This window comes from Spea bombifrons, chromosome 5 (genome assembly GCF_027358695.1).
Source record: "Spea bombifrons isolate aSpeBom1 chromosome 5, aSpeBom1.2.pri, whole genome shotgun sequence".
Taxonomy (NCBI): domain Eukaryota; kingdom Metazoa; phylum Chordata; class Amphibia; order Anura; family Pelobatidae; genus Spea; species Spea bombifrons.
Window position 1 is genome coordinate 82264200 of NC_071091.1, and position 27371 is coordinate 82291570.

Genomic DNA, 27371 nt, shown 5'->3' on the forward strand with positions numbered 1-27371 from the left:
ATTTGACCCATGTTGATGCTTTGCAGTGTGTTGTATGATGTGAGAATCATTTATGGATATGTGTATTTTCAATTTGGAGTATGTTCCATTACTTTTACATTTCATAAACTGCCATTCAGAAGCAGCTTTGCTTTGCTCCAATGGCTCCAAGTAATTGACCAGACCAGTGTTATTTCACTCCTCAGATATAATACATAGGATTGTTAACAATTTTCTTGCACAGTTAGACTTGAACATGCTTGTTGGTCCGTCTTCCAGTAACATTACAGTACCAAAAGAAAAGAAAACACGGTGCTGCGCTATCTTCAAGTGGATAAATAATAAATATGTGATAATGAATACATATACATGTATCAGTAAATAGCCATAAATATCTATTCATATTTAACCTCAATAAATAAAAAAATTTCATGTGAAAATGCATGAATAAATATTCTAGAATAAATATATACATTCAGTGACAAATATATAAATAAAAATTTAATTTCTAAATGCATTTAGAAATTCATCCAAAATAATTAATAGGGAGCACTAGGTATGGTTTGTTCTCCAGAAGCTGTTCTCTTCTTCCAGTACCATCCAGAAATGTAAAAATTCAGGGTTACTAAAAATATTTCAATATTATATGGGTTTATGTAATTGTGATGAGATACAGCATCAAATAAATATATGGCCTACTATTTAAACAATTCGTATACATTTATTCTGTATAAATGCTATTATTCTGTGTAATCAACATTCTAACAATTTCCCGAAAATAGTGAAGGGACATTGAAGAGCAGGCCTCCAAGTCAGGCAGGAGAGCCGCCACCCCTAGAGCTCTGGATAGTCTACCCTGGGAAGTTCCCAGCTATGATGATTATTCCTCCACTTATTTCTTCTCGGTGGCAGCATGAGGTGTTGACATCAGTAGGATTCATATAATTAGTTTGCAGGGGTTTTTTTTAATACTTTTAACTTGTATTACTATGTTTTTTTTTTTGTTGTTGTTGTTGTTGTTTTTTTTTTTTTTTTTTAAAGAAACTTTGTTTCTCCCTCTTTCTCGCTGTAGCTGGTCGCACAATGAAGTAAGGCTCCATAGGCTTGCCTTTCTGATAGCAGTATGAATGATCTTCCAGTGGAGGTTTAGGCATTCATACGCCGTTAGCATGCCGTTGCTCACACCAAGTTTTTGTACTCTTCATTTGTCAGCTTTGAGTCGGCAATCCTGGCTCCTGCTGACAAGGACAGGTCTGGGTTGCCAACAGACAGCCTGAACGCCTGTGGGAAGCCCCGTCGCTGGTGCAAAAACCCTACGACATGTTATTAAGTCCTAGTGGTCGTTTGGAGCATTTTTAAGGATGTAATAGTGCATTCTAGAATAGTTAGAGTGAATGAGCTTTGGGCATAGTGTTGTTTTTTTTTTTTTTTTTTTTTTTTACAACAAGGTTAAAAAGAAATACCAAAATAACACTATTCTTGCTATGTTACACTGTTGCAAAAAGACTGCAATATTGGCATGTAGGGAACAGTCTAATTCTAGCAGTCTCAGATAAACTGTCACACATCTTCATTTCCATTACTGTTCCGAAGTTACTTATTTTCTGAATAAAGAAACAATGGTAACGATATGAGTCTTTTAAAGCACGTAATGGATCCCTGGAAGACCAGACTTCAACAACATGAATGCTTTGTAGATGTGTCTGGATGCACTAAAGGCATTCCAGCAATTTAGCTGGTTTCTGGAATGGGATACTGCGTTCCATAATAGTCCCTCGCAAACTTCGTGTCATCAGAAGAATGTCAGGGACTGTAAATAACAAACGGTATATATGCTATATTTTAAGGAAGATAACTGTATTACCTTATAGTATTGGATGTAGTGTCGTAGATTTTTATAGATATTACCAGCGGGAGTGAGGGTCTTGGATTTTTGTTTTTTACGAATCTGGTAATTATGCTGGTCAGAAGATTACTTCAAAAAGTGCTGTACCTATTATTTAAATACGTGCCCCAATACCATTTCATAGAGAGGCCACTGATAATAGTTGTTGTGGCAAACTACCGGTAGTTCAGTAAGACATACGTAAGAGTATTTTCGGAAGTGAACTTTTCCTACGAACGACCTTGTATAATTCATAATGACATCAGCAGTTTGAAATCTTCACCCCTCCTGCAATTTCCCGGGTTTGTGAATACATTACGATATCTGTGCGTTTAGTTGCTGCTTTGTGTGTTGTCACAATGAAACACATGCTGTGCAGTGACACGTTACTATAAACACATGTAATGGTTAAGAGAGAGAGATTCACAATAGCTCACAATATGCCGAGTATCTTTTCTTTTGCTGTGACTATCAGTAAGTCACAAGGTTGCTGTTTTGGCCATATGGACATTTATTAGGGTTTTATTTACTCGGGAAAATGCACATTTATGCAGCATTATCACCTTGATGCCACAGGAGTGAAATCTATATAAAAAGAATAAAGAACAATGTAAATATGATTTATCTGCTGTATATACAGTATGTATATTATACATAGTATAATATTATAAATATATATATATATACACATTAAAAAATAATAAAGACTAATGAGATATCTCCTCTGTGATCTGATTGGTGGTTGCATCTGGTGTTGCACATCATTGAGTGCTCTGTAATGACATCATTCGTCTTCTGTTTGTCAATCAAGTCAATCTATTATTCAGTAAGATTAGTCTCCATAACCTTTCCATCCGTTTTGCAGATAACTTTTATATTTAAATGAAGGCATAACTCTACACTTTATGCGTGGCCTATATATAAAGGCTTTTATTCAATCTTTAAGTATTGAATTATCCCAGGCAGCCAGTCACAGACTGTGCATATTTATTGGGTTGTTTCTTCACTTAACATTATGTCCATGTCTCCCTGCCAGAAATCCCTAATAGATGCACTCCGTGGTTGAAAGCTATTTGCCCATAAACATGGAGTCTGTCGTACTGTTATCTGCTGGGAGGCTCTTCCATCTATCTACCACCTGCTCTGTAGAATGAAACTGTTTCCCCAAACAATATATATTCTGCTTTAACAGCTAGAGAATGCATAGATCTCTTGGCAAAGGCAGATCATTTATTTTAACTGTATTCCGTTTTGGGCCCCGCTGGTGTTCCGGGGCGGCCCTCCATGCGCGTGTGTACACTCTGCTAAGCGCAGCAGACCATGTCATTATTCGTTTACTCACTGGGCAGATGTGGTCTTTGTCACCCTAAAAATAGGCTTCACAGTTTTGTTACTTACAATTTGTAGGAAGCCGGGTTATTCGTTCTGTAAGGATGATTGAATGGTGTATGTGCGCTAACCCCTTCTCTCTCATTTCTTTCCTTCTCCCCCAATGCACCAACTGGATCATTCATCCTGCGCCTTTCCAGAAAGTAAGTCCTATTATTACCTTATTCTGCTGTAACATGCTCGTAGAGTACTACGTGTATATGTCTTTATTAAATTGAGAAGCTTGAAAGATTAGCTGTATTGGAAGAAATGTGGTTTGTAGGTTTAGTGTAATGGATCAAATGGCTTTTAATCATGTATATTATATTTTGTGGTGTAGGAGGAACAATTTGTAATAAGTCTGTTTATTGTAAAGTATTTGACACTTAAGGGCCATTGTAAATGAGTATCGCTGGTACCAGAACCTGATGATATATTTTCCACTCTGTATATAACATCATTCTCCGCAGCTTGAAGATTTCAGTGCTGGTAGATTTTGATATTAAATATATAAAAATAATAGCAAAATGAAATTTAATGTTATTCATAGTGAAACCCTCTTGAGTACCTTTTATTATTTTCTTTTTCTTTTTTTCTTCATTGTTTACATTGCAGTGTAAGGACCGTCACAGTGTACCAAACCCCCTGGGGTTTATATAAGCCAGTAAATGCCGCGAGTTGTCAGATATTAGTGAAAGTGGAATACTGTTAATTAACATTTTTTTGTTAACTTGGCAACAAGATGTAAAGATTCTATTAGATGTTTCATTTTTCATTATTTCATTTCATACAATAATAAATGTTATTATATAGGTCATATAACATAGCTGCCCACAAGCTTTTTGACTCAATCATGCTTCATTACAAGATATTAAGATGTAAACGAAAACGTATTTGGTATTCTATATCTGTGAATCTAATCCACATTTTAATTGTTCACTCGCTGTGTCACATATTTGCAGTCGTTCTTAGTATACGTTCCTGTGTGTTACCCACAAGCTGAAAATGGCAATTAAAAAATAATGCTCTTTATCTGTGTGATGAAGGAAGTTTTAACTTCTTTAAAATACCAATGGTTCTGCGTTGTCTTCATCCAACTATTTCCCTCTTTCCTATTTAGTGTACCCACACAGTTGAGCTGTTGTTTGAAACTTTATATATCACATAGTTTTGTTAAGCATAAATGTGGAAAAAGGGGCAAACATTGAAAATAACACATTTTTGTTGTTTTGCTAAAAGGATCCTAGTTTGTTTAGGAACGCCCTAATAGAGTAGAATAATGTCACATGCATAGGTTTTTTTAGGCTTGTGATGGTCTAAAAACCACTTTCTTACACAAGTTTTTTTATTCATTTAATTTTTAATACATTTGGGTTGCTGGGCCGCAAAGTTTTTTTATTTTATTTAATTTTATGCTTATTTCTTTAATATTAGTTTTCGTATCATGGAACTGTGTGAGAAAACAATAGACCCCTGACCCTGATGATGTTAGCAGCCTCAATGGCTGCTGCTATATTAAAAATATATATATTTTTTTTAAACATTTTTTTGAGGCAGAAGCGTATTTCTGTATTGGAGTCTTGTCTGTATGCAGTGTACATAAACATGTAGGCAGTGCGGATGTGTTCGATTGCACTGTAATGGCATTTGCCTACTTATAAACAATGTGATCTCTGAATGTACGCACAAAAAGATTTAAAAAAAAACAAAACACCCCCTACAACAACAATAAAAGAAAAACACGTGTATTTATACAAAATAAGGATATGTTCCTATTCCTATCCAGTGTCTTCAGTGCTCTTCGGGGTTTATAACCATGGATTTAGTGGGTAATTGATGTACATTATTTTATTTTAGAATATTTCTATCCTAAGAAAATGCTGTTCTATTGCCAGGGCATTCTGTGGCTGTTGTAGAAACACAGCTGCTACCCTTTAGATCTCCCATGTAGTTTAGCCTGAATATATGGAAGGGGTAAACCTTAATGGTATGTTCCTAGATTATCAGTGATTCTATAATCGACAGTTGAAGGTTAAAAGACATTTGTAGTAGAGTTTTACGCATAATACATTGTGCTTCATTAACGTTATGCATATGTTAATACTTCTATTTTCAGATGAACAGCTGGTAATATTTAGCTTAGCTGTGGAATACTAATGAGTGGCTGTGAGAAGGGAATATTCCTGGATAGAATAATCACCAGAAAAATCGCATAATTAAGACAATAAAATCACAGTCATAAAATGAGATCAAAAACTTGATGTTGAGGGTACTGTTGACACTAGACTAAAAAAGGAAGCTCCCCAGGACTTTGTGATCATACATAAAACTGTAGTAATTCCGCTGTATGCAGCTTTAGAAAGGAATTTAACTTGCCGAGGCTGCTTAGCATCTGAGTCCTGCCCCTTGTGTTTTTGTTGTTTTGCTGAAACCAATCACAAGGACAAGTGCCTGTCTGTGATGTCAGAAATGGGCAGGCTAAGCAGAGCATAGCAGATTGGAGAATGTTCTACGCAGAAGAGTACTCATAGAGAATTATTTTCCCAGCAAGTTAAAGAAAGACATTCGTGTCTTTTAAAACAGGAGTCATTTAGTGCAGAGAGGAGAGGAACGTGATCATTTAAGAAGTTAGTAATGTTTGGAAAAAAACATATTTGTCTTCTGTTGCTCTTGAATATGAGCCACAGTTCACATTTTTCTGCACATTGAAATTACACAAAATAAAGACTTATTAAGGAGACTTCAATAATAATAAAACATAATTGATTTCATTTGAATGGATCTGGGTTGGTGGACAGCAAAGGTTTCTAACTATTATTTATTTTACTATGGATAGGTGAATTAGCATTTTTTAAAGATTTTTTTTTCATTTTTTCAGCCCTTTTTATCTTTTGCATTGTTCTTATATGGTGGAACTGATCCCTAACCCTAATGACACGTTAGCCGCCTCACTGGGGTTCCTTTAAAAGTTTTTTAAGGGGCAGAAGCGTAGTAGCATAGTTCCCCCTCTCCTTACTTTGATTTTGCATTGTGACTTCTGGCAAAAGAAGAAAAAAATAGATAAAAGTTCTTTGTGTGTTAAATAGTTTGTATAAACTTTTGTGTACCTGGGCATTTGAATCAATGTGTCTTTGTAACTATTGTCACGCTATTGTTAGAGACAAGTGATAACTGATTATCTGTTACGGCGCACAAGCAGCAGAAAACAGGTTCCAAGTGAAGCCTAATAGTTTACCGATTCAGACACTTGAACAAACTAAAAGCATGCAGTATTCAGCGAAAATACAAATATTATCCAAATGACGGCTAGACTGGATGCCTTTGAACATTCTTGGGAACCTCCCGGGTCACTTCTGCAGCAAGCACCTTTAAATTAAACATATGTCTGCTGGGGCTCTTGAATATGCCACAGTTCACTTATTTTTAATGCACAGTAATTACACAAAATAATGACTTATTAAGGGAAGTTCCGGCTACCAAAGAAATTCGATTGAAACCTTAAGTTTCACTGGGGGCTTAAGGAAAAATAATAATAATAAAGACGCATAATTTATTTGTGGGCTAAAATAGATTGGAGGATTCGGTACTGAATAGGTGGGTGAATAGTAATTGCCTAATGCACTCTGTTGTACGCTAGATGTAATTCTTAGAAATATTCTGTACGTACTCGCCCCTTTTAGGATAATGGACTGTTGATCTCATTCAGGCCTCCAATTGCTTCCTTTTTATTATGCTCCAAGCATACCTTTGTGAAAGCAAAAAATAAAGCAAGCACGTAATACATAATTATTTCCATTTAAAATAATTACTGTGATGACAACAGAAACTCACCTGTGTTGTTAACCCAGCTGTAGAAGAAAAACAAAACAAGCTATTGTTGGTAATTCTTCACTTAAATTGTATGAGCTGCAGATGCTCCAAAAACATTCATCGCGATCGACCTTTATATATTGTCCTGCTCTCATTGATGCCGAAATGCCGGGTTTGTGGTGTTCCGATATGACGGCGTGATTAACGTTCCTTAAACCCTCCCTTGCCTTGGGTTAAAATGCTTCTTCTGCCCTCCTTCTCTTACAATTCAGCCCACAGCGCTAAACCCTTATATTTGACAGCAACTTAATTTTGACTTTCCAGAGAGAAGTCCATCTCCCCCCAAGGAAGAATCATAACCACTTGTAACTTAAATCTGCTCTTCCGGGGCCTTTGCGTGCTATTCCTTTGTTGTCTTTCATCCTACGGGATACAGCTGCTCTTGAACTTGCCTTTTTTCTTCCTCTGATCATTCATGTGCATCAGTCGCATTGTCTGCAGCATTTTCAAACCACAGTTTAGGTTGTGTACCGGTTTTTTTTTTATTATTATTATTTCTTAACTATTTGGACACTACTCTTTATAATACATACCATTTTTTTTTATTTTTTTTTTGTTTTGCCTTTATGGAAAAGCATAATTAGAGGGCACAGCCTTTTTCCCCCTGAAGGCTACAGAGCAGATGCATTTGATTTGGTTTGCCGAAGCTAGATCCTTATTGTAATGTAGATGCTTTCAGGCTCTGAAGAATTTCACTAAAAGAATGCATGAACAGAATAAAGAAATGGGGGGGAAAGCTTAAGGAGGAGACATGGTTTGCAAGGGGTACTTGAGCTCACGTGTTTTACACTCATCTTCATGTGTTCTTTTTGTTTCTTGTTACATTGCAGTGGCACTTCTCCATTGGCGTGTCTAAATGCCATGCTTCATACTAACACTCGGGTGGGAGACGGAACCTTCCTCAAAATCCCGGGGAAGTCCGGACTCTATGCTCTTAAAGTAAGTTTGACCCTTTTCTTTCTCATCAGTACGTATGTATATAATCATGTATAGGTGGACTACATCTAGCAGATATATTAAGAGATATTGACTATTTGTGTAAATTGTGTAATGCACTGCACCCCATTTAAAATGCCATTTAACACGACTCTCATCTGCTTTGTGTGCATTTATGATGTCACTGCTCATTTTGAATACTTAAAAAATCTTGAAACATCAACCAAACCATGCCTAAGACATATATGTGGTCTCCTTGAAGTAGAGCTGTATTGTTCCTTCTTTTACATTTCAAATGTTTGTAATCATGTTTACTTTGCCTATTGTCAGAAAGAAGATTCTACTTGTACCACAGACGGGACGTTAGAAATAGGCTGTGAGTCTGAGTTAGATGGGCTGGAAATGGCAGAGGGAAGCAGCAACGGAGAGGAATCTGAAGGTTGGTGCTTTTTACACACACACACACACACACACACACACACACACACACACACACTATATTCCTACACACACACACACACACACACACTATATTCCTACACACACACACACACACACACACACACTTTGATTATTTACAAAAAAATATTAATAAGTTGTATGTATCTTTTAACAATGGACACCTGATATTATTTCTATTGGTGCTGTTCTACTAGTGCTTATACTAGCGCTCCTTTGAAGAAAGACATCAGTTGAAATACTTTTTGGAATCCTATGAAAGAAGCTTATTGGAGCAGTTCAAGAACAAGTTGTTCTCCTGTGTGCTGAAAAAAAACATTCCCAAATTGCTAAGTTGAATATTTCTAAGAGGGCAATATAACACACACTGCAGAGGTTCTCTGAACACAAATAACTCTCACCCAAAGGCATTCCCTAAAGTGACCACACCATCAGATGATGAGCACATCAAGCTAACCTCATGATGGAATAGAACAGCTTCTTGTATACTTACACACATACATACATACGAGGGACGTTCAAAATGTTTGCACACTTTTATATTTTCATTGGAAGCGGTGAAGGCGGGGGGAGTAGTAATGGTCGTGTCTTAGCGTGCCATGTGACTAGTTCTGTCTGGCAAGCTGGCTGCCCTCGCAGTTTATTATAGTTGTCTATGAGTGGAGTGAAAAGTTTGAAAATGGCCGTACTGGTGTGATGGATGCAGAACACTCCAGACGTCCAGCTACAGCCATGAGCACGAGGAATGGAGAAAAATCCTGGAACTGATTCACAAAAACAGAAGAATAACAGTTGAAGAGGTTGCAGGAAAGCTGAGTGTGAGTGTTGGATCTGCCTCTGCCCTGACTCAAGAAAGTTCAGTAAAGTGGGTGCCAGGTGGGTGCCTAAGCAGCTGACAGAGGAGCATAAGCGCGAGTGCTTAGACGTTTGTTCCCGACACATGGCCCGTTATTGAGAAGAAGGTGATGATTTTCTGCAGAAGTGTGTCTTGCCTACAGTCAAGCATGGTGGTGGGAGTGTCACGGTCTGGGCCTGCATGAGTGCTGCCGGCACTGGGGAGCTGCAGTTCATTGAGGGAACCATGAATGCCAACATGTACTGTGACATACTGAAGCAGAGCATGATCCCCTCCCTTCAGAGACTTGGCCGCTGGGCAGTATTCCAACGTAACGACCCCAAACACACCTCCAAGATGACCACTGCCTTGCTAAAGAAGCTGAGGGTAAAGGTGATGGACTGGCCAAGCAAGTCTCCAGACCTAAACCCTATTGAGCGTCTGTGGGGCGCAAGGTCTCTAACATCCACCAGCTCCGTGATGTGGTCATGGAGGAGTAGAAGAGGACTCCAGTGGCAGCCTGTGAAGCTCTTTTGACACTTTGGGCCCAATTTGGACATTTCCACTTAGGGGTCTACTCACTTCTGTTGCCAAGGTTTAGACATTTATGGCTGTGTGTTGAGTTGTTTTGAGGGGACAGCAAATTTACACTGTTATACAGGCTGTACATTCACTACTTTACATTGTAGCAGAGTGTCATTTCTTCAGTGTTATCACATGAAAAGATATAACAAAATATTTACAAAGATGTGAGGGGTGTACTCACTTTTGTGAGATACTGTATATATAGTGGATAATAGTATTTATACTGAACATTACAATTATTGTATAACTTGATGGTATTTATTGAGTGATAACAATGACTTTGCTACGCTAGCTTTATATTCAAAGGATTTTTGTTAGCTGCCAGCTGTCGTAAAATGTGATTTATTTTTTCATTCTGATATTATACAGTAGCTATTGATGATAAAAGACATTCTTCTTTTGGTGTTCTCTATTTGCTTGTTCATTATTACAACCTTTGTTTTGTTTGTTCTATTTGAAGTAACAATTTTTTTTTTTTTTGTTAACTTTCTGTGTGTAGTTTGCCCAAAGCAAGCAACTGAAGAAGCCAACCGAGACTCGGGACTCACAAACACCACGGTGCAGAGCAAGCTAGTGTCTTCCTTCCAGCAACACACCAAAAAGGCGCTAAAGCAGGTAGGATCAATGCAATCCCTGAAGTTAATATTGTGGACGAAAAAATGCTGATTCCTTTACTTTTTGAAAAAAAAATAAAATGCATATTCCTGTTAAAGGAAAGGTGTCATGTAACATGGTGCTTTATACAATTCTATTGTATGTATAAATTGTGTTATAATATGAACACAACTTTGTTGAAGAAGCTGGGATATACTTTTTTTTTAAGGTACCCTAAATAAAACCAAAGATGCCATGTGAAGCATTTTAACGTTTGTGCATCTGAAAATTGCCCTTAATAAATGTGTTGCTGTTAAAGTCTAAAAAGCCAAAAAAACTAATTATTATTATAGCTTTGTTCATCCAGCGGTGTGGAGTAGGCATGTTTTTAAAAAGATTTGTTTTAGAAGTTTTCCAGGAGGTTGGCGTTACAGATTAGAAATTAGTTTTCCTATGTCTGGGGCTGTATTCGTTTTAGAACCGTTCTAGTTTTTACAGATTGGCTTTTTGCATGTTATCTTAGCCCGACAAACACCCTCTTCCAATTCATACTGCCTATGGTAAACAATAGAGTGGCTCAGTCTTAATAACACTAACTAGTTTATAAAGAAATTGACTTTATTAGCATTAACAAAAGGAATCAGCTCTGTCCAGCGCTTGAGCAGGTAGAGCCACCCGAAATATCCCATGACCGGCAACAGTCGCAGCCTCTAAGTCTGCAGATAAAGGAAGTTTTTTGGGAACAAAATAAGATAACTGTAAATTACATTGCTGTATAAACGGCACTGTACTTTCTGCTCAAGTAGACACACATTTTCTTTTTAGCTGACTTCCCCTTTAAATTGAGTTTTTGTGCTGCCGTTTAAGAAATACTTTATACCAAGCACATTCTGCTTTGCAGCCTTAAAGCACTTGAAATGATTTAGTTAAGCAATTTAAACAGCCGATTTCAGTAAACTTGTAAACGCAGCAGTCCAATGAGGTTCTGATCATCCGAGACTTTAACTGCCGCGGCAAAAGAGCATAATATGGTAATTACATTGAAATAAATGGATCTTCTATTCACAATACATGTAAGTTAATATGTCATATTGGAATTGCAGCTGGTTAAAAAAAAGACAAGTCAATCTTAAGGGTGGCGTTTGTTGCTTTTAAGGCTCTATGTGCCAATAGTGAACTGTTCACAATGTTGTCAGCCTAAAGTTATAAATAGGGCATTGTGTGGTCTGCCTCGCGTGTGTCCGAGTACACATTCTTAGCACGTGTCACAATGTCCGATTTAACACAGACATTCATATGAGGGTTTAGATGTGCTACCAGAAGGTTTTGCCATGTGTCTGTTGTGCTTGCAATATATGAAGGATCCCTATTTAAACATATCCCGCTTTTGAAAGACATTGAATGAACCTCTTTTAGCGTTCAAATGAATTTGATATATCCAGAAATTCCGAATAATTTGTATATGAGGGCGTCCAGCCCCTCCGCCCGCTGCCCTAACCACAGCCAAGAGAGACAATGTTATAGCTCTTATTTATGAGAAATAAATGAACAATTAAGTAGGCGTCCATCCAAATGGTTCCAATTAATGTAATGTATATTCCTTTATTACAGTTTTGACCTTTTGTAACCTGTGTTCGTTGCCAAAAGCCAACTTTAGCTGCAGTGACCTGTGCCATGTTCAGAAAGACGTGTATTATTTGTGGCGAACACGCGTTTTAATGTGGGCCCAACAATAAATCGCGGATTTGCAGACGGGGTATATTTATTGTTGGGTACATTTAATATAAGCTTTGAGCGAGAGCAACTAAAGCAATTCTTGGCTCTCTGGCTTAGTACGTCATCCAAAATACTGGCAGAGAATGAATTCCGCGCGAGAAATGACAAGCCAGGAGATGGATGGCAGCTAGTGCTTTTTACGTCTGGAAGTACAAGCGCATATTTTGGGAAAGATGAAGTGCACTCCATATAAAGTATGTCAGTGTTTGCCGTTATTTCTACTTTCTTTTTCATTCGTCAACATGAATGAAGTTTTCATTTTGCCCGTAAAGCGTGCTGTTCTCTTTTTACATGTGCTTCCATTAGATTGATGTCTGTCTGCGGTCTCACCTATTGTGTTCATAGGGAGTTGATGCGGTGAGAATTGCGGAGAGACGCTCTGTAGGATTCTGTTTCCTTACTTAAGATACAGACTCAAGACAGGAGGAGGGTTACTTCTTCCGTTAACCTGTGTGTAATACAGCATGGATGCACTCTACTGACATTCACATAACCCTGATATGAACAGATTATTTCATTGTGCCTTATGAGTTATTATTCACTTTATTGGACGCGATGATGTGACAGTAGCGCAGACTTTGTGTGTTATCATAAAATATATCATTTGTGTTATTTTGGAGAATTAAATTGAATGCATTATGAGGTCACAGGTCAGTTGTCATTTTGTCAGGCAGTAAAGTTGTTGGAAATAGTGAAATCGTCAGCTGTATAATGTTTGTTGTGTGTTTTCAGTGTCTGTGTTTCAGTTGCTGTCTGGTTGTGTCTCTCCAGACAGCTGGGTTGTCATCACGCTGTAAGATTACATCAGACATTACAGGCAGTGATAAAGCAGGTTAACGGCCTCATTTACAGTGGTTAGCCGACTTCAAGTGTTTTAAAACAAAGCCTATTAATCCTTTAATGTAAAATTAAGTAGAAAGCATACATTAGAACTCCCCATGAGACTCCAGAGCAAATCAAGGAAGGTCCCAAGTACATACATCATAAGTAGCTGGAACAAAAATATGATTATTGCCGTCATATAAATATTTACCTTATTTCCACATTATGGGATACAGCAAGGTCCATCCTGATGATGCATGGGGGGGGTCTGTGCTGTGCTTCGGGGAAATCTATAATGTGTTGGTGTATCTGTCTGCCCCTTTCTGTTTCACTTTTCCCGTCCGTATTAACACCTCTGATAAATGTATTCCTGTTTACAGTGGTTTTGATGCAGCGGCACATATTTCATAGCAATACTTTAACGCCTCCCCACTTAAGTTTTCTAATGTCCTGCTCACCGTCCGCGTATAAACCATATTCCGGCTTTGCATTTTGTTTTCTGTGTCGCTGCGTTATCACCCGGTATCAATCCCTTGGGTGTGATTGTGCTTTGCCGTCAGAGAGCCACTACACAAAGCCTATAAAGCTTACAGAATAATACTAAATATCCATTCTCTAAATTCATTAAATAGGGTTAACAGGAGAACTGTGGTGTTAACTCCTTCACAGCAAATGGCAGGTTTCTCTAGCAGGAATGGCTGAAGTGGCCCTGTATAATTATAATGTTTACTTTAAGTGTGTGACTTTAATGGAATCCCATTGATTTAACTATACATTATACAGGGCCAGCCAAGCACTTACTGTAGCAGAAGCTGACTGGAGTCGGTCCATCATACTGTATAGTGAAGTAAAGGTGCTGAAGCCACAACTCTCCCTTTAGTGAGTGATCGCCCCATATGTTCCAGTCAAATGTGGCCCACAGACGACACATCTGAAGCATCAATAGACCGATACTGTGCTTTAGGCAAGACTTGTGAGTGCGGTTGTTTATTAAATGGTAAATAATATAGTTGATTTTCTGTGTTGCTTTGCAGTAGGCTACGTATTCATCTCCTAATGAATTGGATCGGATTGCGGATTAGATCTAGAAATCCTGGTCTTCCCTTTGGTTCTCAGTTTCTGCTTTTATTAAGAGCAAGGTGAACTCTGGGTGAATTATAAACGCTCTTGCTTGTTGTGCGCTGATTGTTCATTGTTTCTGTTTAGAACATTGACAGACAGATACTAGTACTATTATTAGCTAGGTAAATTCACGCAGGCTTAAAGTATGTGGCTGTAGCTTTCGAGATTTATTTAGGAATTACACACTTTTGGCAAGATCTGCTGTTTTCACAGAAGTCTGCTGTATGCAATTTTTGCTAATGTCCCAGCAATACCGTGTAACCTATTCTCCTTGTGAATACTCTAACTCAGGCAACTTACCGTAATTAGAATAGAAAAGAACATTTTGCAGCATTTCGGACGGGGCAAATTAGGTGATTTAACAGAAAAACCAACGTCCCCATTATGGATGTGTTTTTTTTCTGTTTATTAACAAATTAATCATCTGCTCTTTTAAAAATACCTTAATACACCCTCTGGGATTTTATTGCAAAAAATATTCCCTGTAGAGCATATTCTTTTCTTTTTTTAGGGCTAGTTTTATAGCCACTATAGTGGTCAGTGTCTAAAATGTCTAAAGCAGTGTTATAAAAGGTATTCACATGTATGTATACATATTGCATGTGTATGAAATGTATGTTCAGTTTAATTGATGAAACATAGCCACAAGCTGAAATAAAAGAGGAGAAAAGCAGCAGATTAACCAACATCTTCTTACAACTATACTCAATTATGTAATAAATACAGAAATAACCATGACGACTCTAAATCAACCCAGCGCATGTGAATATGAAACATCCAGTATGGTGATAGTGTGTGTTCACACCTTTTATTCTGACTTTTGGTCATTATTTACCTAATGGAGATTTGTTCCAGCTCCTTGACTTCACTATACATTATGAAGGGCCAACTTTGTGAAATAACTACCATTAAAATAAAATAAATTGCGTGGTTTCAGCTCTTGGGATGTTGATGCCCATGGCAGAGTATTGGTACATTCCTCAATTCTATCAAGTTCCCTTGTGAAAAATGCGGCTTGGTGATACAAACCGCATCCTACAAGGGCCTACAATGCTGTGAAAAAGTTCCACCTTTGACTCATCGGTCCATAGAATATAATCCCAAAAGTCTTGGGGGTCATCAAGATGTTATTTGTCAAATGTGAGATGAGCCTTTCTGTTTATTTTGGTCAGCAGTTCGTCCAACAACTTTCCCATAGATGCCATTTTGCATCTTTCTTATTTTTGGAATTGTGAACACTAACCTTAACTGTTTCAATTAGAGATGCAACAAAATAAAAAATTCTGGACCAAAACCAAAAATTCAGGATTCACTTGGCCAAAACTGAAAATGGCCCCCCCACACACCACAATTTTATTAAAAGTAACACACCAAAATTGGACAAAAAATGCAATAACAATATTAATATATATATTTAGTTACCAAGGGGGCAATAACTTTTTGTACAAAGGACCAGGTAGGGTTGAATAGCGTTTTTCCTTCTCTACATGAACTCATCATTTAAAAACTGCATTTTGTGTTTAGTGGAGTTACGCTTCTGACTATATAAGAGGTGATGCACCATCACATGAGCATTCTGTGCTCTTCACATTGTAACCGTCTCTCCAATGTTTGCTTTTGTTTTAGATTTAGATTTAACATACTACACTATATTGGGATTTCTCTTTATTTTGTTTACATATATATATGTGTGTGTAAACAAAAAAAAAGATATCTACATATATATATACGCGTGTATTATGGAAGTATCTACAGTTCTATAAGGATCTATATTGTTTTATATCACTTGTGTGAGTGCGGTAATTTCCTTTTGCACTTTGTCCATTTGTCCACAGTGAACCTGTTGCACTTATTAGTGGCTTTATGTCGGAGAAAGTATTCCTTTTCATACCAATATTGTGCTTATCCACACCTGCCATCTATCTTTTTAAAGTTAGTTTGAAGATCTGAAGCCTTTAAGTGTGACAAATAAGCAATAGTAGAATAAATAGAGGGGCAAGTCATTCTTTGCAGCCCTTGTGCCCTATTTCTGTTTTTCTATTGAGCAGCTGTTGTTTGTATGAAGTCTATAGAAGGAAACCTTGTATACAAAATGTTTGTTTTGTAGTCATAATCACATTTTGGACTCCTGCCTTTTAACGCCCTTTTATGCTATGCTATAAAAGCACATTTTCATAAAAACAGATTCCTTTGCAATTTACACTTGTTTTCTGGGAATAATTGGTTCGCAGTTTTTTTTTTTTAAATGTGCAATAAAATAAGCCTTTGCAGAACAAATAATAATAGAATCCTGATTGATTTTGCTGCCTTATTTTATGATGCTATGAAATGAATGCAAACGATCAGCAGTGTATTTTTGCTCTGATTTAATATCAAACGACGAAGTGCTGTGTTCCCATTATTTATTTAGCGTGGAAGATTCTGCAGCGCAGGCTCCAGCCTTTATTCATACGGCATAGCGGGTGAGTTCCTGTTGCTCTGCTATGGCTTTTGGCCTTTGATCAGTACTATGTGAATTTTCTAAGATTATCTTACACGCTGTGTTTTTCACGATATTAAATTGACATTGTAAGATAGTAGAACCAAAATGAGGGGTTGGCACATAAAAATGTTGAAATTCTCTATTTAAGAGAAGCAATTGGTATGTAAAAAAAAAAAAAAAAAATCTTCAATCGCGTCCTAGAGAGCATACCTGACGATTGACATTTTTTGTCTTTCTTTTGGTGTACCTGTATGTGTTTTTGTTTATTAATCTGTTCTATAACTATAAGCACTGTTGCTATTACATTACAGGTCTGTTTATGGATGCAGTATTTACATTAAGTGTAACACGTATTCATTTAAATTGCACATCAGTTCCGAACAAATCGGCGTTTCTGTTGCCAGGTTCTTTGACTAGATGTGGCTTTATTTAATAGGATATTTCATGTATTGGATAATGGGTGATGATTGAAGCTAATAGTCCCCCCCCCCCGTTGCAAAAAGATTATAAAATGCAAAGTAGTAAACCTGCATTCTTGATGATTGTGTACTCGGGTGTTAAGCGGGGTCAGAGAGAGATAAGAAGTGGTGGTGTTACTGCATGGACTTCCAAAACAGCCAGGGCATGAATCCAAGGGGAAAAGACCAAAACAAATGTGACTTGGATGCAACTTGATGCGTCATCACTGCCATTTATTTTATTTTTTTTAAATTAATTTATGCATTGTGCTACTGGGCTTAATTACTTAAGCTCAGGGATAGATCTTTTTGTATTGCCAGGAGAAACTGTTTCAGAACCGGAAAGTCTTTCCAAAGCTGTTTTTTGACATTAAAGGGTGTAAATACATTCATATATTTAATGTATGCTATTATTTTAGTTTTGCTATTTTTTAGCTGTTTGAATGTCGGTGGCTGGCCAGTCCCTCTTTACCCGCTTTCAAGAGCCACTGGCTGCTGCCAGGTATAAGTGTTCGGGTTCAGGGGTTTTTTCTTCTTCACATGGAATGAAAGGCTAACAAACAGATAAATAAATCATTAATAGAAAGAGTCGGTTGTTGAGGTGATTAATATAAAGTTATAATTCACATACAGACTGTGACAGGGGATATTAATTCTGCAACATTTTAAGACATTTGCATACCTCCACACATTTTAACCGAGTTTTGGGGGTGTTATTTTTTTCATGTGACATAACTGTAGTGCCCTGGGGTATCATTACAGGGGCACATTTCCATCCCCCGCCATGCTGTGCTTCACAGAGCATTACTGGCTGGGAAATCAGTCGGCAAAGATATAAAAAGAGTAACATGTTCAAAGTGTGTTGATGGGTAAAAGCTTGTGCTAGAGAATGTTACATTTATGCCTGTGTATGAATGAGTAAAAATACACCGTGGCAACTAATTGAACTGTTTGTCTTTAATAACCAGTTTTAATATCATTGCCTCATTTGTTTGAATAATGAATTTTTCAGACGGATGAACATCATTTGTCAGTACAGTACAGATAACGCATAAAGTGGGACACTTCACTTGCAAAAAGACTGATTGGTTTAGTTTCCCATCGCACTTGCTGATTGTGTATATACACATTATTATGGCTCTTATAACCCTTATGCCCAGCAAACATTGTACGTAGTAAGTACTTTAGAATGTGTTCTTCAATAAAGGAATTAATGAATGACTTACCTTTAGGAGAAGCTGCAACACAATACGACCTACATGGTTCTGGTTTCGCAGATTGAAATCAATTGGCGTTCTTTGTGCGCATGAGCATGGGGGTCTTGTTAGCCCCCCACTGCAACTCTTACTGATCTAGTGCTGGCTGGCAGTATACCGCATGGGGGCAGCCAGCAAAACATATGTACAGCTGCTTGCTTAGGAGCCGAACACACATGGGGGGAATCTGCAGAATTCTTCAATGGATTTGCAGGGGGTGCAAACAAGAATTTACAGTCATATAGTGACTGGGGTGTCCCTTTTAAGCTCTCTGCTGACACATTAGGCGGTTTTTCTCCATTTACTGGAGTTGGAAGCTTGGCTCGCGTTTTTGTTCATTATTTTAGTGCTTGTATTTCTTCTGTGTCATGTGATTGATGAAGTATTTACACATATTCACTATTAGTTTACAGTGATTGCCAAAGTATGTCATTGCGCTTGCTTTTTATTACCTACTTAATTGTGTAATTCAAACAATAAAATTATGATGGATGCCACTGAGAAAATTTATCTTTCAATGCATTAGTTGAAATGTCTCCCCCTTTATGTGTAGTAATTCAAACAAGCATTTGCATGTTTTATTACCTACAAGCTTAAAAGAGCGCCAGGCTTTAAATTACAGATTTCTCTCTGCTTAGCAATGGAGTTATGGAATATACAGTTAGTGATATTTCTTAATTTGCTTGTTCATTCATTTCCTTAAGCCATCAAACAAAGAAAATATATATATATAGCGCCGTATATTGATATATTCCGTAGTGCTGTACAATGGGGAGACAGGACACAAGTAGTATGTAACATAACAAATTGATTTACAGAGACAACAGGTGAGGAGGACCTGGTTTTATATATATATATATATATATATATATATATATATACACACACACTGCATTTAAAGTAATGGTTTGTAACCAAAAGGTTGTGGGGGATGCAGAGAATTTCTAGTTTGCAGCTACTTGACAGCCAGCCATAGAAAATCCCCAACAACTTTTCCTGGTACTTGAGATGTCTCTATTCAAAAGTGTGCGATAGGAAAATGGTGATAATTTTTTTTTTAAAGTATAATGTAGTATATTTCGTACCACAAATGTTCATTTTTTGAGCTTCTTTTTTCATAATACTTCCTGTCGTCTTTATTGTGACTGTTTATTTTGGAAAATTGGGTAAAATAAGGTTTGTTGAAGTACATGCGGGGTATCTTAGCGATTGTTACCTGAATGCTGATCGAATGGCCGCCTTCTCCGTGTATTTGCCCTGTTTATTAAAGGCCTTTGAAACAATTCCGCCCTTTTTTCTATGTGCCCCCTGGTTTTTGTTAAACGCATTCATACACACACCTAATGTAACCCCCAAAAAATAATGTGAAAATAAATGCTGTTTTTGATGATCAGGAACAACACTATTGTTTGATTGTGAACGTCCTCTTTTTCCAGTGGTGGGGATGGGAAGCTTCTGTGCTGTCATAATGGATTTAATGCCACCCAAAAAAAGACACGGAATGTGTTTATGAATAAGAATGATTTATTTCATTTTAATGGTGTGGGGGTTTTTTTGTAATTATATTTTGTGGTTATTGTTATATTAAAAGCGAAACGTCTTGCAGGGCAAATTAATTTGATTAATTAATGGGACTTGTCGTAACTGCTTGGAATTTATGCATGTAAATAAAAAAAAAAGTAAAATAGAAATTCTCCTGAAAGATTATTTTGCTACCGAAATATTAGTATTGTGTATATTTACGTTTTGATGTGCATAATTTTTATTTGTTGAAGAATTTTTTTTTTTAGGCAAAATAATTGAAGAAAGATTGAATCGTGTAAATGTTATAATTTTGCTCTGTTCTTTATTAAGATTCTCTACACCGTGGATAGAATGTAACATGCTTGACATAGTTTTCCTTCCTACCATTCAGTTCATCAAGTACCCTCTTGCTAGAGAAGAGATTAAGTGTAAAACGCAGAACAGCTTACCCAGCAGGCATAAAAAGGAGGAATAAGCATATGCAATGTCAAACGCGTTACATTTTGTCAGTAAATGGTAATATTTGTGTGAATTTTAGAACTTTCATATGGGAGAGACTAGTCTTTAAGCTTATGTTTTCCCATAAACAAAATATGCACTTTGAAGCTCGATCAGAAGTTGACAGAAGAAAAATTTTTTTCTTTCCAACAACAAAGAACACCAATTTAACCTTTAAAACAGATGGCTCATAGAACCAGTTGACCACAGAGAGTGGCATTAGAAGGTCTCTAATCATCTAGTTATCTTTTGTTATTAAGAAGACTTGTTGATCACGACGATGGGGTAACAAATTTTGCAAGTTTATGTAAACCCAGAGGCTACGAACCGAGAGGGAACACTCAGATACCCCTTCTCTTAAATCCCAGTGCTTCACCTGTCGTGACTCGGGTTGTGATGTCATATTTTGAGTCCGCATGAGTACAGATTAGCGGGGAGCCAGGGCAAGACATGAAGACATGGTTCTCCAGGTGGTGTAGCTTCTGGAAATCCTCATCAAAGGAGGCAGGGGAAAAAAATCAATGTTGGTGCCCAAAATATGGTATGTGGGTCCCCCAGCTGCCTAGTTATGCACCTGGAAAATCAATATCAGACGTTATTCACAGCAAAGCCTTTGAGAAGAAGCATGTGATTTTACCCTGAGGTTTAACCAGCTGATATTCTGAATGTTCATACACGACAGTCTCCGGGGAGAGATGTACAATGTTGTCGAAATGACCCTTTTAAACGCGACAATACATCTCCGTATGTGTATCGCCGGCTAACAATGTTATTTTATTATAGCGACAATGTTAGAATGTCATCTAATCTGTATACATCAGCGCATTGTTTACTGTAAACAACGGGAAAGATTACACTGCGCTACAGCCCTACTGCAGCACACCGTTTGCCTTTTCACTGAGGCTGTTTATTAGAACATGTTATGCGTTTGTTACGTGTTATTTGTTGGCGGTAATGGAGGTCGGAATGTTTTAGCGTATTTGCTCACTCAATCACCATCTGAATTGCCGAGGAAAAATAATTGAGAAAAGAATTGTCCCATATTGCCATAACAAGTAGTATTCGGGAGTAGCGCCCGAGGCTTATACATCCATTCTTACGGCTTTTTCATTTGTTTCCCGCACGGTGAAAGAAAATGGATAATAAATCTATTTTAAGGTTCCATTTGATTTTGCAAATTAATTAAGACTCCATCGCTGCCAATGGGAAAAAAAAGGTTCCTCCTGTTTCAAAGATGCTGAGAAATGTTATTTTTGTTTAGCTTTATAATGACCCTTTTCTTGCATATTTACACAGTGTGTCCCTGAAGCTTTGCAGCAAGAAATGATTGGTCTTGGTGCCAGATCACTGACTATAGAGACAATAATAGATGCATTCGCTGGCCAAATGCATTTATTTAATGATGTGAATAATTGGTGTTGTAACCGTGAACTGCCTTGGTGTATGCTGAGCGCTTGTTTACTTTTCCGTAATAAGGGAATTGACATTAACACGAACGACTGTAAAGCAGGCGATTATAAGGCTGTAACATGTCGATGGCAGTTCAAGGGTTACACGCGCGAATGACCTGCGAAGGCGATTTCTGTTTAAGCTGTAAAGGTCTCTTTGTGTTGCAGGGTATTCATCTTTGCTGATTTTGGTTCTTTTCACGTTTACAAAATTACAGTTTCTTTACCGTGCGATTCTGCAATTAACCGTTTCACAGCACGATGTCACAACCTGGTGAATCCCAGACATATAGTGTGTGTCAGGAATCTAACGTCAACCATGCTCGACTAATTCAAGTGTTATGGTGAATGACATCTGTATTCAGCGCTAGTTCATCCGTGGGACTTCTGGAGAAAGATCCCTGTCATTTGTTGTGATTTATTAATTCCACCATTCATTTATTTTTTTCCGATCTTGCTGGCTCTTTAAAGGTTAATCTCTAAAAGCAAGCAGACAAAAGCTCAAGTGTTGCAAGTTGTTTTTTTTTTTTTTTTTTTAGATTTTTGAGATTAGGAGCGATTCCTCGTCATCATAGAAATGAACGATTCCTGCCATGTTAAGTGATTTCTGTGCAGCACTCCACACGGCTGAGCGAGTGCATCGATACTGTAGTCCTTACATGCTGTACATACTGATGACACTCTCTGTTTAACTTGATTGACTGAGCAGGATAACGGAGCAGATGCACCTGAGGGAGATGCGCAGCCCTATACATACGGCTCTCCAACACTTCTGTCTGTGTGATTTGGAAATGACGGTGTTAAAAGCCCCTGATGTGGGGGGAATATGAGGTAGTATTCTCGGCTAATAGCTCCCTTTGTTGTCATGAGCTATGATATAAACGCAGCTAGGTGCCTGCGTCTGCGTGTCTTCGGAACTACAAGTTTTCGGGTGGTTTTTTGTTTGTTTTTCCACACGGCTGTTTTTTTTCCACAGTCCCGTGTTTGAGGACGAGCGGCGTATAATTCATGTAAGGCTGCCATAAATTCTAGGAGGCTGTGGGGGATGTTGGATGTGCTTTTTGCACAGTGGTTGTTTGAACGTAGTGCTAGCTGATGTCGCCGGCTAACCTTATACTGTATTCTTTTCTTTGTTTAGGCTTTGAGGCAGCAGCAGAAGAGGAGAAATGGGGTCTCTATGATGGTAAACAAGACCGTGCCTCGTGTTGTCCTGACGCCTTTAAAGGTGTCGGATGAGCAGTCCGATTCTCCTTCAGGTAAGATTGAAGGCATTTTAAAAGAAATCCTTAGCAACAAGCCTATATGTTGAGGGTGGACGGAGTGATGAAAGGAAAGCTGCATAAACGGGCTATTGCAGCTGCTCCCTCCTAGTGCTGTGAAAAATACATTTTCTAGGTACTTGAATGAAGACCTATTGATTGTTTGAAATGTAACCGTGTGGCTGTGTGTCAGAATACAGACTGCACGGCAGAATTAAACGGCCGCCGCACAAAGATCGGGAACCGAGTCACAGAAATAGAAATGTATTCGAAGACCGCATGCCGGCTCAAATGCCTGCAAATGTATCTCTCTTACACAATGTTGTTTTTTGCCTTTTTCATAGAAGTGTTAGCGCACTCTTGTATATGACTAGACATTAATGAAGTATAACGCAGTTACAGTAACTTATACGGAATGATTTAATTTGGTTGGTGATGTCCTAAAGATATTCATTCTCCTCATTCCATGCACTGCTCATTGTTTGCTTGAATTCCTTTGCCAAGAAGTTAACTATTCATTCATTCTACGTTTGCCACATGAATGAGTGTTTCTTTTTTTTTGTCCTCTTTTTTTTTTTGCTAGGGTTGCTAGTGGGAGAGACATTTTTAACACTTTTACATCATTTTTGGTTCCCATTGCAAATATTCTCATAAACATCCAAGCATCTGTACAATTATTTCACAATTCCAAAATGGACTGGGTGCGGGTTTAGTAGCTGTTTATGTACCATTTGATTTTGTTCCTTTGGAACACTTTATTGCTTTGTGCTGTACTTTTTGTTGGGGTTACTGCCGAAGGCAAAGGGTTGTGTAACTTTGTATAGCCGACATCAGTCTGTTTGGCTGCCTATGAAAATGTATTGAAAAAGGGATATTTCACCAAATCTGGGAGTAATTTTAAATACATGTATTCAAAGAATGAACTGATTTCTAAACAGCACATAGATTGCAGTTTGATGGTTTTGATCCAAGCTCTTGTGTTCGACGTATTTGACCGCTGATTGAGTTAACAGTGTACGCTATTACAGATAATTTTACCAGCAGGTACTCACTCATCTGGGGTTCTCTTCAAAGCTTTGCATTAGCTGAGCTCTATCTCTCTTATCTGCTGTAGGGTTCAGCAAGTTATTGATTGCATTCCTATCTGAATCAGCAGCCCATCGTCTCTCTTGTCTCCGGTGTCCTGCAAAAAAAGGAATGTAGCAGAAAAAAGGACACTGTGCTCCTGCTAATTATAAAGAGAACAAAGATAATATTTTGGTATGGCTAAAGGGCAAGCCATGCAGAATAATTGCTTTTATATACCCTATATCCTTTTTTTTTTTTTTTTTTTTTTTTTTTTTTTTTTTTTAAGGGTCTGAATCCAAGAACGGGGAAGCAGACAGTTCTGATAAGGAAACCAAGCAGGGGCAAAAATCACCCCCAGGCAAACAGACAAGCCAGCACTTGAAACGTCTGAAGAAGTCGGGTTTAGGTGAGTGAATTACCACAAATAACTCTTTGAAGACTGTGTGATGTGAATTGTGTTGGTATCATAGTGTGTTGCAGATTGGCTTTTTGGTCTAATGCTGGAGACTCCGTTATGTTGGTTTTATGTCTTACGCATGTTTTATCTTTCTTAATAACCCGTGGGTATTTTAAGTTTGTCATTCAGAGCCAATAGCAACAAAAGAAACACACAGAATGGAGGAGGAGCAGGTCCTGTGTTATTCCTAAATATGTGGCATTTAGGTGTGCATGACTCCTGTTTGAATTGTGTAGGATGGACATTAGTGGGTACTGGGGAGATTACAAAAAACACGCACCAAAGAAAACATATTAACAACAAATCATATGTTGTAACCTTTCACTCACGTTATGAGTTTACATTTTTCTTCCACATCAATTCTTGTTTACATTCCTATTCCGTTTAGTTATTTTTATGCCCATTATTTTCTTCAGTATCTGTTTCCCGGCTGCATATTTTTTCAAAATGGCGCCATGTTGTATGTGGACTTAATGTGCGCAGAGGCAGAGTGGAAGCTTTTAGCCAGAGAACAAGCCCCCCGTAACATTTGGAACTGGTCAGTCTTTTCCAGTGCACACTTACCAAAGGGGACAGTCATTGCAATGAAACACCAGAGGAGCACAGAAAGGACCCAGTCATGGTGCAATCCTTTTTAGCCAGTGGCTTCATGTCGTTTCCATTCTATAGCATCATAGGTACATTCATATACAATTTAATTTACCAGAAATTTTTATAAAAGAAAAAGTGCATAATACACAATATATATATATATAAAATATAGTTTTTTTTAATTAAAACTATTTTAACTGTTCTATGATTACGGCCAAACATACCATTTTTTGTAACTTCGGAAAACCAGTCAGTCAACCATAATTAGGCTTATTGACACCTCCCTCACTAACATTTTTTGCTTTTCTTGTCTAACAAACTTGATATACAGCCAAACGGGAGATAGATTTGTATTATTGCGTAAATTTAAATTAAGCATCCAAACCTATTTGTCTCACTTTTTCAAAGGATTAGTAATTATTTCATAGCCAACCACAAGCATTGCACAACTGCATCTAACAACACAGTGAACGAAGAGGTGATATGTATGCATCAGGTTTAAACTTTGGTTTAAATGTTGCTAATTAGATATAAAATAGGATGTCTTCAATTCTAATTATAAGCAGAAGCATTGAATTAAGTTATGTTTAATAGCTGCATCTAGTTAACTTGTGTGAAATATGATGCATTACAATTAGGTTTCTTCAAATACGGTAGCTGTGAAAAGTTGAATGCAGGCAATCTTTTGCTAGATGCTACCATTATGCACAATTCTATACCTTTTTGCCATTTCCTGGTATTATTTTATTAGATATATATTATATTATATATATATATATTATATTATTATTATTTCATTCTCCTTAGTTTTGTGGTGTTTCACACTGTGCTACATCATACTGTCCTGACTGTTTAATCACTGCATATGACGATTATTTATATTATTTGATTTGATCACCTTCACTGTTTCTGAACTTCCTGGTTCTTAAGTGTTGACAGAGCTATATTGAAAGTTCTCATCTCTGGAGTTTTGTTTCATTAAGACATATGCCCTTTCTCCTGTTGCCACCATAGTGGGACATCTGCTTTCCACAGGACCTACCATTTAAGTCCTGGATCTTAAAGTTATAAACGAAATTGAGCATGAAATTTGTTCTCCCATAATCCACCATCATGTGGATTACCTGATTGATAATTGGGATTATGTACATTGTTCAATGAACACCACTGTTCAAATGTCTGGAGTAACGTAACTGTTTTCATGGAAAGCAAGGACATTTGTCAGTGACCACAAACCTTTATTTATTTAGAATTCACATGATATTTATTATCTGTTAGTTGTAGCAAAACCATTCCTCGTGTTAATAATTTGGAGTGTTTCCATGTTGAACAGTTAAAAAAATTATTTATCTGCTTGAACTTGAAACGTTTCATCAGAGAAAGTAATTCTTTGTCGTCTCCGTGTTGTCTGGGCATCATTTTAATTGAATGGAGTTAAGAATTATTGCTCTTTGTAATAAATTACAGCGGTTTGCTGGTTGTGACCATAAAGAGTCGTCTTTTTAACAGCATCATAGCAGTCATGTAATGAAATATGGGACATGCAGCCTCACCAACAAACAATACATACAAAAAGGACTTTAATATGCATTTTTACCTGTAGAAAGAAACAAAATAAAAGCAATTAAGGAGAAGCTGCAGCGCACTGCCAGCCTTGCAGTTCAAGTTTTGCGCCCTATTTTACAGCTAATTAGTGGCAGACAAGCATTTCAATTGAGATTTAACAGGAGAGCTTTCTGTGCATGTCCACAGAGTGTGGTGGTCTCATTAGACCTCTTAGAGCTTTTCACGAGGAGCATGATATCCATTAGTTAATGTTACTAGTAACTCATTGAATCTATTCCCATCCACAGGCCCAGACTGGCCATTGAGCAAATCACACGAGTTCTGATGGAGCCTCTCACACACCTTTGCTCCTGCAGCGGTTCCCTTCCTTTAGTGTGGGTGGCATCATTTATTGGCTGCTGGCCTTAAAGTGCCAGAGCAAAGTTTAATCCTCAGTCCCTGCTCAGTAGACGTTTATGGGTTTTATTCACTAAAAAGTAAACTGACTGAGTTGGTGTTTCCACTCCCGGACTTCACTGTTCATTATGAAGGCA

At 37.6% G+C, this 27371-nt stretch overlaps 1 protein-coding gene across 1 annotated transcript in view; it reads left to right on the forward strand.

Moving 5' to 3' along the window:
- The window catches only part of ASXL3 (ASXL transcriptional regulator 3), a 55786-nt gene that overhangs the window by 12409 nt on the left and 16006 nt on the right, over window positions 1-27371 (forward strand). The window contains exons 3-8 of the mRNA XM_053467458.1: window positions 3394-3396; window positions 7933-8041; window positions 8369-8477; window positions 10417-10532; window positions 23036-23153; window positions 24511-24630. Of these exons, the coding sequence (XP_053323433.1) occupies window positions 3394-3396; window positions 7933-8041; window positions 8369-8477; window positions 10417-10532; window positions 23036-23153; window positions 24511-24630 (575 nt within the window). The remainder of the gene's footprint in view (window positions 1-3393; window positions 3397-7932; window positions 8042-8368; window positions 8478-10416; window positions 10533-23035; window positions 23154-24510; window positions 24631-27371) is intronic.